This window comes from Psammomys obesus, unplaced genomic scaffold (genome assembly GCF_907164565.1).
Source record: "Psammomys obesus unplaced genomic scaffold, mPsaObe1.curated_primary_1811, whole genome shotgun sequence".
NCBI classification, from domain to species: Eukaryota; Metazoa; Chordata; class Mammalia; order Rodentia; family Muridae; genus Psammomys; species Psammomys obesus.
In genome coordinates this window covers 2051047-2066281 of record NW_026591450.1, presented here as the reverse complement: position 1 = coordinate 2066281, position 15235 = coordinate 2051047, and the positions used below count along the sequence as shown (strand labels likewise).

Genomic DNA, 15235 nt, shown 5'->3' with positions numbered 1-15235 from the left:
AAAAAAAAAAAAAAAAAAAAAAAAAAAAAAAAACAAAAAAAAACAAAAACAGTATCCCTCCTGTATACAAAAGACAAAAGGGCTGAGAAAGAAATTAGGGAAACAACACCCTTCACAATAGCCACAAATGACATAAAGTACCTTGGTGTGACCCTAACCAAGCAAGTCAAAGACTTGTATGAAAAAAACTTCAAGTCTCTGAAGAAAGAATTAGAAGAAGATATCAGAAGATGGAAAGATCTCCCTGCTCATGGCTTGGCATGATTAACATAGTAAAAATGGCCATCTTACCAAAAGCAATCTACAGATTCAATGAAATTTCTATCAAATTATCAACACAATTCTTTACAGACCTTGAAAGAAAAATTCTCAACTTCATATGGAATAACAAGAAACCCAGAATTGCTAAAACAATCCTTGACAATAAAAGATCTTCTAGAGTTATCCCAATCCCTGATCTTAAGTTGTACTATAGAGCAACAGTAATAAAAACTGCATGGTACTCACATAGAAACAGAATGGTGGATCAGTGGAACTGAATAGAAGGCCCAGAAATAAACCCACACAATTATGGACACCTGAACTTTGACAAATGGAAACCATACAATGGAAAAAGATAGCATCTTCAACAAATGGTGCTGGTTTAAATGGATGTCTACATGTAGAAAAATGCAAATAGATCCATACTTATCACCCTGCACAAAACTAAAGTCCAAGTAGATCAAAGACTTTCACATAAAACCAGACACATTAAATTGGTTAGAAAAAAAAAGTGGGGAAGAACCTTGACCTCATTGGCACAGGAGACAACTTCCTGAACAGAATACCAACAGCACAGGCTCTAAGAGCAACAATCAATAAATGAGACCTCATGAAACTGAAAAGCTTCTGTAAAGCAAAGGACACCGTCATCAAAACAAAATGAATACCTACAGATTGTGAAAGAATCTTCACCAACCCTCTCTCTGACAGAAGGCCATATATATATATATATATATATATATATATATATATATAACTACAGAAGCTGAAAAGCAACAAACCAAGTAATCCAATTAAAAAATGGGGAACAGAGCTAAACAGAGAACTCTCAATAGAGGAATATCGAATGCCAGAGAAACACTTAAAAGAAATGCTCAGCCTCATTAGCCATCAGGGAAATGCAAATCAAAACGACCCTGAGATTTCACCTTACACCCATCAGAATGGCCAAGATCAAAAACTCAAGTGACAACACATGCTGGAGAGGTTGTTGAGAAAGGGAACCCTCCTCCACTACTAATGGGAATGTAAACTTGTACAACCACTCTGGAAATCAATCTAGTGCTTTCTCAGACAACTAGGAATAGTGCTTCCTCAAGATCCAGCCATACCACTCCTAGGCATATATCCAAAAGAGTCTCAAGTATACAAGACCATCTGCTCAACCATATTTGTAGCAGCTTTATTTGTAATAGCCAGAAGCTGGAAACAACCCAGATGCCCCTCAACTGAGGAATGGATACAGAAATTGTGGTACATCTACACAATTGAATATTACTCAGCAATGAAAAATAAGGAAATCATGAAATTTGCAGGTAAATGGTGGGATCTGGAAAGGATCATCCTGAGTGAGCTATCCCAGAAGCAGAAAGACACACATGGTACATACTCACTCATATAGACATATAATATAGGATAAACCTACCAAAATCTGTACATCTAAAGAAACTAATCTAGAGGGAGGACTCTGGCTAAAATGTTCAATCCCCATCTTGAAAGGAAAAGAGGATGGACATCAGAAGAAGAAGAAACCAGGAAACAAGTTAGGAGCCTCCCACAGAGGGCCTCTGAAAGGCTTTGCTCTGCAGACTATCAAAGCAGATGATGAGACTTACGCCAAACTTTGGGCAGAATGCAGGGAATCTTATGAAGGAAGTGGGAAATAGTTAGATCTGGAGAGGACAGGAACTCCACAAGGAGAGCAACAGAACCAAAAAATTGAGCACAGAGGTCTTTCTTGAGACTCGTACTCCAACCAAGTACCATGTATGGAGAAAACCTAGAACCCTTGCACAGATGTAGCCCATGGCAGTTCAGTGTCCAAGTGGGTTCCATAGTAATGGGAACAGGAACTGCTTCTGACATGAACTGATTGGCCTGCTCTTTGATCACCTCCCCCTGAGGGGAGAGCAGCCTTACCAGGCCACAGAGGAAGACAATACAGCTACTTCTGATGAGATCTGATAAACTATGACTAGAAGGAAGAAAAAGAAACACTCCTCTACCAGTGAATTTGGGGAGGGGCATTCGTGGAGAAGGGGGAGGAAAGCAGGGATTGGGAGGGGAGGAGGGAGGAAACTAGAGGGGGGATACAAAGTAAATAAAGTGTAATTAAAAATAAAATTAAATAAAAATTTAAAAAATTGTTCAAGCATAAGTCCATGTGCCTTTACCCTAGACTCTTCTACTGATCTACCTGAATCTCCTGAATCTTTTTCTTGCATATATTTTGAAATTCTTTAGTTTAACAGGAAACCATCCACTCTTCCATGTTTTCAATGTGTTTCTATCAAGATGCATGCATTATGCTTTCTTATATTTACAAGTCTAATTTCTCATAGTATTCAATTTTACCTTCTTATTTAGTTGTGAGCTTAAGAATATGTGGAGACTGCCTGCTGGTTACTGACTTAAGAGAAGGGAAACAGCAATTAAAGTGGGCAAGAACACAGAGAGAAAGAATATTTGGAAAGAAGTTACCGATCCATGTGAGAGGTAACCAGGTGGACCCCACTTCCTGCAAGGAGGTGGAAATAACCAGAGGAACATGACGATGGTAACGTAAGCCGCTCGAGGAAAACTGCCAAATAGAAAGTGAGCATATCACTGCTAAAGTTCAGGCAAATCCTAAATCTTAAGTGGAAAGCAGAGAAAAGCTGAGACTTAAAACTGAGGAAAGAATGAGGTATTAGCATGCTGGGGAAAAATAAAGAAACAACAGAAGAAACAAGGGTCTAGAGGAATGGCTCAGTGGTTAAGAGCACGGGCTGCTCGTGCAGAGGATTAGCGTTCCATTGCCAACACCTCCATGGCAGCTCACATCTGTCTGTAACTCCTGTCCCAGGGGCTCTAATGCCCTCACACATGCAGGCCAAACACCAATGCACATACAATAAAAATAAATAAGAGAAAGGATCGGCATCTCAACTGAAAGGTCAAATCAGATGGGTGCCTGTGGCACTTGAAAGACAGATGTGGGGAAATGGTTGGTGAAGATTGCTGCCTGCACCCCCTAAATATCTCTGCAGGCAGATAATGGACTTATAATATAGGTCTTTCCAAAATATGCAGAGGTTTCAAGCTGATCAGGAGGAACATATTTGCAAACAGATTCCCCCTGTTAACTGATTTCACCTTTGACAGCTAGCAAATACGTGGAAAGTCTGCAAACCTAACTCTCATCACTGAAGTTACACAATGATCAGGAGGCTCATATTAAAATGTTCTCCCATGAATTATACCCTGTAAGTCATCAAGCTAGCAGTCACCTTTATTAGAGGACTGTTCTTTTCATAAAGTGATTGCATGCATACTTCTTCTGTGTGTCCTAGGAATATCTAACATAGTATGTTAAATATATTTTTCCCGTTATTATGTTCAGTAATTTCATTGATCTGACACTTAGACTTTCTCCTATTTTTGATATTCCATGGTAGTCTTCAATTAATGAATATACTTAACATGTTTTCCAAGATTACTTTTCCTCTTGATACTAAAACTGTTTAAAATAAATTCTTTCAAAATCATATCCTGGCAGTATAGTTTGCTAACCTTGTGAAACACTAGCTGCTCTTAGTGAAGGGAAATTTGAAATCCTCAAGGACACCAACTTCACCTTACTATAAAGGGGCAAAATAGCACTATTTTTAAAAATTAATATATAAGCATTAAAGCATCTTTTTACAAATTCCTGGAGATTAGATTCAAAGCAGCTAGTAATTCCACAACCTTGGTCACCTGCTGTGGCTTTTCCCCACAGCAGACAATAGGAGAGAGGCCTTCTGAGGCCACACTTGATTGTAATAGTATATTAACAAGATAAGCAAATGCAACAGCTGTTAAACCCAATGACCAAACCCTGCACTGGATACTAAAGAAACATGCTATGGTGTGATTCCCCAAGTAATTTTGCAGCTTAGAATTTGTAATAGGCAGAATAATGCCCTTCAAAGACGCCTAAATCCTTATCCCCCCAAAAAAATTATATCTGTTACTTTATATGACCAAAATAAAAGAACTTTGGAGATGTGGTCAGATCCTTGAAATGCAGAATAGATGTGGGAAAACCTATTGGGACCTATAGGTCCATAAATGAAGAAGCATCCCCGGCTACCTTCAGAGATTATGGCTAAAAGACAGGGGTCTGAAAGATAGGACCTTGCTAACTTTGAAGTTAGAGAAAGAGACACAAGCCAAGGAACACAGATGCCAGAAGGAATGTGGCTGGGACACCCTTGGACATCACTACTGCGAGATAAACCTCAGCCTCCTCTGCATCACAGACTAAGACAGTGCTTGCACTGGTCGAGACACTAATCGGGTGGCTAAGCCAGCATTAGAACACCACCTTGGCTGAGGAGCCAAGATGACATGCACTGATATTTAATACACTGTTCAAATGCAGCATTGCAAAATTTCTAAGTGCTCAAGAAATAGGAACATTAACCAAATAATCCTATTTATCTTTTCGGAAGAAGGCATCCATGAACACTGAATTATCTTAGAATAACAGCCACCCCATGTAGGTGCTGCATTCTGGTTTGAACAAACGTTCACGGCAGACAAGACAATAATTTATAATAGATCGTGTAGTCAAGGACCTTCCACTATCTCATCATTTCTGTGCATGCAGCACTGAGGAGAATAACTCTCCAAAACAGTGTTGAGTAGTCACAGATCTGCAGGGACAGAATGCATCTAGTAAAAAACTAACACTTTAAGATGAAAGACATGATTTCTCCCAAGGTTAGCCCTGGCATAAATATCTGATTTCACGGGCCAATTACACTGATAAGCCACAAATGTATACTAATTTGAGAAACTGGTTTCAAATCTCAGGCATTCTTTATGTTTAAAAAAAGCATTAGTAAAATATAGCTTCCACGTCAACTTAAATAGACTGAATGACTGAACTCATGTTGCTATTATATAAATCAATCTGACAACCATTGGAGAAAAATGGCTCTCCTCAAATCCTATGTGCTATGAACACAACTATAAGTAATAAAGAATACAAAGAAAATGAGGAACTTTATGTAGAATACCTGTCAACATATGACAAAAGTAAAATTACAGAGGAATACCCTTTACAAACACTGCTTTATATAGTTTGAGTTCTATTGGGAAAAAAAGCCCAAAAAACAAAGAAACAAACGAAAAACTGTTTCTACTTCAAAATCCCTAACCCCGACTCCCTCTGCGCATGAGCTGCAGAGAATGGAACAGAATTTCAGAGCTGGGTATCACACCACACGCACAGCATTAGGGACCCTCTTCTTCCAACCTGCTCCATGAGCCTTCTTCTATGTCCTAAGGTGTCTATTCGGTCTTCCTTTCTGATATATCTGCTCCTCTACAAAGAAGCCTTTACTCACGAGTGCAACAGCTAATCTGAACTTGATGACCCCAGGTACTTGGACCTCAATTCTTCTCCCCATAGCTTCTGGCCCAGACCCTTCACAAATTCCTTAAGTCCTCAGTCTCTGCATAAATACCACCCCTGTGTTGGCTTTCCAGTGTGATCCCAGGGCATTAACTCCATGAGGGACTCCTTAAATCTACTGACATGAAACACAGAGCCTTTCTGCCCGAACCTCTTTGGATTCTGTCAGCCTTCCTGACACCATCTGTACTGCAGGAACGGAGAAAATCTATCCCATCAACTGCTGACGATTTTCATCTCTGCAAAAAAATGATATGCAAAGCCGCAGTCCTTTTATTAGCTCCAGGGCAATGTGCACACACAGTCACTGTCCTTGAAACTCCACCTCAGTGTTCAGCTTTACTGACTGGTCTCTGTAGTTGTTAATACAACAAATAACATAGAAGACATACTCTATACCGAGCTCTGTAGAAACCATCCTAATCTTGTTACAGGCTTTAAAAATGTAGTGAGGGGTTAAATAACGCAGTATGCGATGGCAAACTTTATCATGGGCTTTCAGCCTACACGGCCCTGGCAGCCTGGGCAAGGAGATCAAGGGAGCTTCTCTAACAAGCGGCACCAAAGCTGAGACCTTCCAGCATTCATGTCTCTAAAGCAGGCAGAAGACAAATGTGGAAAGAAGTGGGGGTGGAGAAGGACATTCCAACAAGAAAGGACAGTAAGTACAGGGGCCCTTTGGCCAGGATTCAAATGAAGGGAGCACTTCCAGAACATAGGGGAATACAGGCAGGCCATGGGCAGCAAGACTGAGGAACCAATGAAGGCCAGATCTGAGGATTTGAGGCCTTAGGATTTTTACCCTTGTCCCAACCTGCAGGCAATGGAAGAGATGAAATTTTTTAAGCAAAGAAAGGGTAGAGGTGTCCACAGGATCTGACTTACATTCTGAGAAGAAAGAGCTAGCTGCACTGTGCCATCAGCATGAAGTCATATCAAAGTCAGGGCTGACAGAGCCAGCTGGGACACCAAGGAGGGGGACAATATCTAGAGTTGAAGCAGTGCAAGATGAAAAGTATACAGACTTTAGATCTCCTTAATCAAAAGCAGTGGCCTTCCTCGACAGTCTGCCAAATTTCGGAAGAAAGGGAGAGGCAAGATAGTCCCCAGGGCTCCAGCTGCACAGCCCCTGGACACAGGCATTTGCCAAACTTCAAGCACCTCCATCCCTGCAGGAGATCCTGGTCTATAAACACTAAAGAGAACACCATGGCTAGTGTCAATTCCACAGCTCATGCTCTTCAAAATTACTCCTCTAGGGATCTCTAAAGCAAAATGTGAATGCTCATTCCAGAAACAGCCTAACAGTAACTAAAAAACAATACATAAATTCCCCACTTAAGCTGCTCACAAGATACCCCATTTATATAATATTTTTCCCAGAGGCCCAGACATTGTAAACATTTTCCCATTTAATCCTGACAACTTCATGGCCAAACGATATTATCTCTTTCTCCTATTCTTGAGAAAGAGGGTGGAGTCTTGAGAAGATAAGGGATTTATTGAAAGTGGTGGGGCCAATTAAGTGACAAGACTTGTCTGTTCTCTTCTGGGCACACAGTTTATGCTTGGTTTCAAATATCGAAAGAATCATTCTGAAGAAATAATAACTAAAAATATGTATACTGTTAAAGAACATTTACCTTGGGCTGAAGACAAAGACCTGGCTGGACATTCAAGATTCAAGCTGTTTCTTTCTGTGTGGCTCTCTACCTCCTCCTCCCTCCTTCCTGCCATCCTTGTACTCCTTCTTCCCTAAAACATTCTCCTCTGAGTGTTTTCTATAGCTCTGTATTGTATTTCAAGATTACAATCATGAATCAGATCCTGTCTTAGAGGAATGTCAGTGGCACTCAATCGGGCATAGAGAAATCAGCAGAAAAATGTGATTCTAGTCTAGAAGATTCTATAAATGAGTTACTGCACACATGAGGCTATGAGCTTAAGAAGTGAAATAGCAATCAATTTTACTAAAGCAAGAAATATACATATCTGGTTCCTCTGGCTTTTGGTTATTGAGGAAAAAAAATAGAAATCTATCAAAAAGACAGCAGACCTGCTTAAAGGACTCCACTGATCAAACTATAACAGGAGCAACTTGAGCAGGAAAAAAATGACATAAATTGCTGGGATGGAATGAGGACCCCTGAGTTTAAAAAGGAGTAAAAGAAGGAAAAAGGTAAATGGAAAATTGGTAAAACCTAGTAAATTTGCAATTTTGAGTTGCCTCCTTTCTAGACTTTAGTCAAAAGGAAAGATGGCTTTTATTTTCATAGTGGTAGAACCTGGCAAGACATGCTTAGCCAAGAATCAGAGTTATAGTCAAACAGGGAGCAAAGCAGAGCCCTATGCCAACCAATGGGGTGCCATGAGGACAAAAAGAAAGTCACTTCTGGGATAGCCATTCAAAGACAAATGACCTGAATCTAAACCATGGAGAAATATCCAGAATTCCAAACTGGGGAACACAGGGATGAAAAACAATCATTTGCAAGGAGCCTGTCACATATAAGCCTAGGTTTTCAAATGAGCAGTTTGGATCTAACTGGGCATTAAAATATCTCCAATATCACAACTGCCATCTCAGTAGCAATTATACTGAACACAAAAACTGTAAAACACAAAAACAAAAACACTGTAAAAAACCCTTTGGTTGAGGATCCAAATCAAACAACGCCTTCCAGGAAGAAGAGCTAAGACCTGAAGAGGAAAGGTAGGGTTCTGATTCTGAAGCCGCCTGCCCACACCTCAGAGACCCTGTAGTGTCTGTTCTAGAAGTAATGCTGGTCTGGAGCCTGATCTATCACTTTACCCAGTTGCATTCACTGAATCACGCCTCTAGGAGGAGAGTGTATCTGTTTCTAGCCTTTCTGTCCACATCCACAGCCCCATTAATTCACCTAGAATTGGCAGAAGGCCACAAAGAAGACTGGAAGCTAAACAAGATGGGTTCAAAGACTAGCTCATTTATAAGCCATTAGTGAGGACAGGCAAATGATGTGAAAATATTTACTCAAAATTACTTATTAGAGAGCAGTGCTTTCAGTAAACTGCACGTGAATTCTCAGTTATTACAGGACCCAAGGAAAGTTCATTAATCATGAGGAATCCCCAGTTCATCTGTCAGTAAGCATAGTGGCGCAGTGAATTTTTTTAGATTTAAATATTTAATTGATTATTTAAGGATAGTAAACACCATCTAAATTAGTAAATGTTGAATAAAAAATATCAACTTATTCTCCCCTCTCATAGTGTTGCTTTCCATTATGGTGAGAAATTGCATCACCAATACTGAACTAGTCTCTCACTAAATTTAGAAGATGCTGACATTTTAGACTCACTGATGCATTGATTCTTTAAAATAGCAGTTTTATGACTATGCCCAGGCAGAAAGCCAGTGACCCTAATGAACAACTCCATGATAATAGTCAAGGGTCCATGTCTGAAGCTGTTGGCATCTCTTAATGAGCAATACCCACCAACACCAAAAATAATCCTTAAAAGTGAGTGCAGAGCCCTTGTAGTCACTGATTTTTTCTTCAGGACATTTGGCTAGTGAACACTGAAGCTCTAACAAGTTATTGCATCAGTTTACAAAACGGGAAGTTTTGTTGACCTGGCTGAACCTTGTTACATGCCATTTAAAGATATACCTAACTTGAGTGGGAGCTATGTTACATTATACAGCTGAAAAACTTCACTGCCAAATGACCTAAGGTATGCTGACCTCCCCCAAAATACATACACACACATACACACACACACACACACACACACACACACACAGAGAGAGAGAGAGAGAGAGAGAGAGATTTCAATAGGATAGAAAAAATACCCAAGAAGGCAGAATGATAGCTCTCAATAATCAGAACTACTGCAAACTAGGGAGGTCCTATTTAACCTCAAGCGGCAGGACGAACTGAAAAGTGACCGGTTTGAGGCTGGAATTAGAAATGACTGGATGAGGAACTGGGACTATCTGACTACGGGCGCATGATGGTGCTATTCAGTGAGGGGCTGCCAGCAAGGATATTAGGAAAAGAGGACCAGATCAGCCTACATATACAAGTGAAACAGTAAGGACAATAAGAACATGAAAACATCTATTATCTGGAAGATCAATGACTCCAGTCAACCAACCTAACTCTAACGAGTCTCTGAGAGTTGAGCTGAGCAGGAAGAGCTTGCTGGTGTGCTGAGTGTGGTGCTGAGATGTCAAAGGACACGGTGGGTGGCAGGTAAAGAAACAATATACCCTCCAAGAAACACGGGCTGTACGTCAGCCTGGGAGGGAGATTAGAAAACAGAGAGCAAAGGAAGCTATAACGTCTGATGCAAACTAGTATTTCGAATCGTGCAATTAAAAAGTATATGAGTAAAAAACACTGGTTCTATATTAGTAAACTCTATAATTCAATGCACAGTGATATGGTAGCATTAATTCCTGAGTTTTGGAAAATTCCTGAGTTCTGGAAAATGTCCCATGACCATATAACCTGTTACTACAACAAAAAACAAATGAGGTCCAGAATGAATATGTCTATTTCTGTAATATCACAGCTACAGCTTTTCTACAATTTGAAATTATTCTAAGTCCTTCTTGGGAGAAAGGGTATGCCATGTATCTTGCTGACTGACGTTTTTGGCTGTGATAAGACACCAAGGCAACTTAGAAAAGAAAATTTTATTTCAATTCACAGTGTCAGAGGGCGGGTCTGTGATCATCACGGTAGGAGCAGAAGCTCAGGGCTTATATCCTGACCCAGGAGCGCAGGGCAGAGAGGGGGCGCTAAGTGGCAACTGTATGGGGTTACACCACATATTACAGGAAAATTCAGGGCTCTCCACTTGTGTAACCATATTGTCATGAAAGTAGGTTCCTTTCTCAGCATTATTAGTATCATTGATAAAAGAATTAAGAATGGACTCAGAAGAAAGCTTAATGTAAATTTCATTACAAGTTTTTTAACCAAAAAAAAAAAAAATACCCAAAACAAACCACAGTTTGAAAAAAAAAAAAATCCACAGGGCAGCCAGGGTGTAAATCTTGGCAGTGATGTGAGCAGTTAAATGGAAAAGAGGAAGAGAGAAAGCCATGCCCTTTGACTGGATGAAGGTCAGAAACTAGGCACATGGCAGACAAGCACTGCGGTAGGACTGGTGGAGAAAGAGCTTTAGAGATGATAAGGAAACCCGAAGTATAACCAAGAAGATTGCCAGGCTTAGGCCAGCACTAAAAAAAAAAAAAAAAAAAGAGAGAGATACAGCTTCTGACATGAACTGATTGGCCTGCTCTTTGATCACCTCCCCTTGAGGGAGGAGCAGCCTTACCAGGCCACAGAGGAAGACAGTGCAGCCACTCCTGATGAGACCTAACAGACTAGGATTAGAAGAAAGAAAAAGAAACCCTCTCCCACCAGTGGACTTGGGGAGGGGCGTGTGTGGAGAAGGAGGAGGAAGAGAGGGATTGGGAGGGAACTGAGGAGGGAACTAGAGGGGATACAAAGTAAATAAAGTATAATTAAAAGAAAGAGATACAAAGAAGAAAACAAAGTTACACTTTTCTGGGTAATTCAGAGAAGCGGGTAGGCTTAACGGAGCAATATGCTCTGACCATAAGTGACTAGTGTAGATATACTTTTAAAATCAAACAACCTAAAGGTAACTATTAAAATGTTAAATGTTACCATCGGCTTTTCTTATGATAATTTAACGTTTCCAGAGGACATAGTGACATAATTATCTACATATATTCAAGCCACAATGTCTTCCCAATAAACCAAATGCATTGAACAGCCCTTTGCAGCTTTTGTAGTTATAAACAGTGCCACAACAATAAAGCTTAGTACACACGGAGCACACATGTTTATTTCATTAGGATAAATTCAATAAAGAGTTTCTAAGTCAAAGAAAATATTTAACATGTTTGGTCATCAGAGAGAACTCCTCTCATGAGCCCAGAGTCCACTTCCTTATTGGATTCTGAGAGGAGGCAGAAGCTTAAAACCCCTGCTAATGTAGTAAAACAAAAATATCATCACTACTTTTAAATGTGTATTTCTATTGAAACATATGTTCAATGCATTAATTTTTTAGGCACTTGTATCTCCTCTTTAGTGAATATTCTATAGACTTTGCCTGGGGATGGCTGAGAAAATGCTACATATGATAATTTTATCTAATTCCTTCATGTATCAAGGGCCTGTTCTTCACTGTATCCTGTATAAAGGATATCTTTTCAGTTTTCTATTTTATTTATTATTATTTTATGTTAAATATAGCTTAACTTGGATATGTGTACACCTCCATTTTTTTTTACAATTTACTTTATTCGTGGTTTTACATTCATAAAATCCCCACTGCCCCTACATGCAACCAAACAAATAATCCTTTTAAAGACACTTATGCATTGAAGATACAAAAAGCCAGATCACTCGTGTGCACAAAGAAATGGGGTGTTTTTATTGTGGAGATATCAATCATACAAACAGGTGTAAGCTTCACACTTACTAACAAGAATAATTCTCTGACTTTCTCACACACAGTTTTTATTGGCAAGTGCATATTAACAAATGCATGATGATACAAGCCTTCTCTTGGGAACATGGAGAGTTATTTAACTTTTTTAGTCACCAGGAAGGACTTTAGCCAATGAGTTTCCAAAAGAACCAAAACATAAATCTCAAGGAATGGCTATTTCAAGGAAGATCCAGTTCAGCCTGTCCCTGAGGACACATGAGCATACAAGACACAATTAGTCCTTTGTCAGCAGCTGTTTTCCCCAGCCCATATCTAAGCAAAATTTCAGTTTTCTGCACCTTTATCTTAACTCCTACATAGACGAGAAAGATACTAACAAAGAACAAGCATGCATAGAGCCTGCTCAGCCTTACAAACTGTTGGGTATAAGCTTCACATCTTGCATTCACCACCAATTAGTTAAATTGATTCTGAGAAAGTCAAACGGCTGCTTGAAGCTCCCTTGCCTATAGCACAGGCTAGCTTAGTGTTAGTGGCACAGGTTAGGCACTCAAATTATGCTGTAAAAATAGCCAAGAAAGAACATATTGGATATAAAATGTCTACAAAGTATTATGTGTTCATATGCACTACAATTTTATATGCATATATACAGAACACGGTCTACATACACAACTCTGATTTTGTTTTGTTGTTATCTTTAAGATACCAGATAAGTGGCCAAGTTTCTTCAAATTTTTAACAATTCTTAAGAAAGAGTTTGATTGCCCCACAATCTGTAGATCGGAAAATCTCCATTAAAATACCATGATAAGATGACAATAGGTGATTTATCTCATCCAATCCATTAACCATAGTAAAAATGTACATTATTTACTTCAGGTGACCATAATCTCATTATGTTTAGCAAGTAATAATATATAGATACACAAAGCAAAGCTAATTCTTCCTCTAAACATTTAGTTAGATTCCAGAAGCAACCGGTAATGTCACATTTGGGGCAGAGTAAAGCACAGCAAGAAATTTTGAGAACAAATGATTCACTACAAAATGAGGACAGCAGAGAAGAACAGAGAACAACAAAACAAGCTAACTTTACATAAAATCTGGAAAGCAATTAGAGAGAAGCAAATCTTTGCATGTAGTCAAAATGCAAGCACGAAACTGGTAAACAGAACCTTAGCATGGGGAACCAAAAAGTTTTAAATTGTTCATCTGAGCCCATTTTTCTTTTTCCAGTGTGACTGATACAACCACAAAATTTAAAAATAAAAACTCAATTTACATTACTGTGAAAATATAGCTCCAGGAGAGAAATGACAACTTAATAAATATCACCCCATCTCTGAGAATAATAATAAAAAAAAGTTGAAAATAACCCTGCTGTTTGGGCCATGTGCAGGCCAATTTCATTTCTAAAATTTTAGTGTTGTGTAACTGAAGTAGATTCCAGTGGATCCGAACATCAAGTTACATAATTATCAAAGTACACATCCTGTTCTGCTTTTTCAGCAAAGAACAAGACAGGCCTGGGGTGGCAGCAATAGAAGAATATTCATTTAAAGCAACATACAGTATTTGACTGTAATTAAAAAAAATACTTTTGAGTTCATAGTTTTTTGATATTGTACTCCAAAATTAAGCAATAGTAAGTAGTCTTTTAAAAATCAAAATATTAAAATACAAAATATTTTAGTTGCATTTATTATTTAAAAATAAAATAAAATTTACCTTACTTACCTAAATATTTGTGGCATTTTTAGAATTTTCCAAAAAACACATTGTCACATTTATATTCCTTTCCTCCCAGAGAACAGCAAAAAATCCTGTTGGATACTCAAATATATTTTATGGAAATTTTCAGAGAAACTGTCTTATGTGTATGGAAATAGTCAGAAAACAGAAACTGTATTTGTTGATTTAAATTTAATGCATCTGAAAATCAGGGGAAAACAAAAAAAAAGTCAATACCTAATGTCTACTGATGTGTGAATTAACCATGAGGAATATTTGTTCTGGATTAAATGTCCCATCTCTTCCACACGGCTTCATTGAAGTGAATAAGAACAAATATCAAATGATTGGAACAATCTTGAGAAAAACAGAAACAGGGAGATAGAAATAAACTTAGTGCCATCTTCTAGCATTCATTAATGGAGAAAGTTTACAAACCCAGAAATGGCCTCCTTCACAGCAAATACATACAGAACAAGAAAATTGTGGACTTATATTCCTTTATATGTCTAAACACATGAGATGGCATTGATAAAGTCTATATAGAGTATGTAAGATCATGAGTGGACTGGAGATAATATTATTCTATATTTAAGCTAAGAGGCATAAATCAACAAAAACAATCTAACACAATTTTCATGTAAAGCTCATTCACTGTGTACTAAAAACTACACCAGACAGTGATAATCACCTTGGCTTGAAGGTGTGGCACCATCTCTGGGCTTCTTTTCTTCTTCAGTTTGCCCCTGGAACAGGGAAAATGTGGTTTAGATATTATTCATTTATAGTTGCTTGTTTTAACCACTTACCCTGTTGCCATGCTAAAATACCCTGCTGAAAGCAACTAGTGAAGAAAGCGTTTATTCTGGCCCATCACTGTAGGCAAGTCATGACAGCAGGACCTTGGGAGAGCTGACCAAGCCGTACCCACTGCCAGGAGTCGGCAAACAGCGGATGCTCACACTCAGCCATCTTTCTTCTTTCTGCGCAATCCTATATCCAAGGGCACAGAATGGTGCTGGGTCCTCCCTCCGTTAACCTAATCAAAGTAACCAGTCTGAACATATTCCCAAGGCTTGTTTTCTTACGCTGTCAGGTTGGCAATATTAGTGGTCACACTGCCTCAACACCGGAAACTGAGGTTTCACAGGTAGCAAACCTGTGACCATCCACGGAACAAAGGGTTAGTCACAGAGCCAGTACCTTCCCATGGATGCCAGGAGTTTTCTTTTCCCAAGGGATAAGCACAGAGAAAGCACACTTCGACAGCCTTGGATATAAAGGTAGACACGGTGCCCCTGCAACCTTCACACCTGG

The 15235-nt window shown here is 39.0% G+C and overlaps 1 protein-coding gene across 1 annotated transcript in view; it reads right to left on the bottom strand.

The window, feature by feature from the left end:
• Nucleotides 1-14890, bottom strand: part of L3mbtl4 (L3MBTL histone methyl-lysine binding protein 4) — a 344610-nt gene extending 329720 nt beyond the window's left edge. Inside the window, exons 1-2 of the mRNA XM_055610122.1 lie at nt 14846-14890; nt 14610-14664 (exon numbers count right to left, since the gene is read on the bottom strand). Of these exons, the coding sequence (XP_055466097.1) occupies nt 14610-14664; nt 14846-14890 (100 nt within the window). The remainder of the gene's footprint in view (nt 1-14609; nt 14665-14845) is intronic.
• Between the last annotated feature and the right edge of the window lie 345 nt (nt 14891-15235).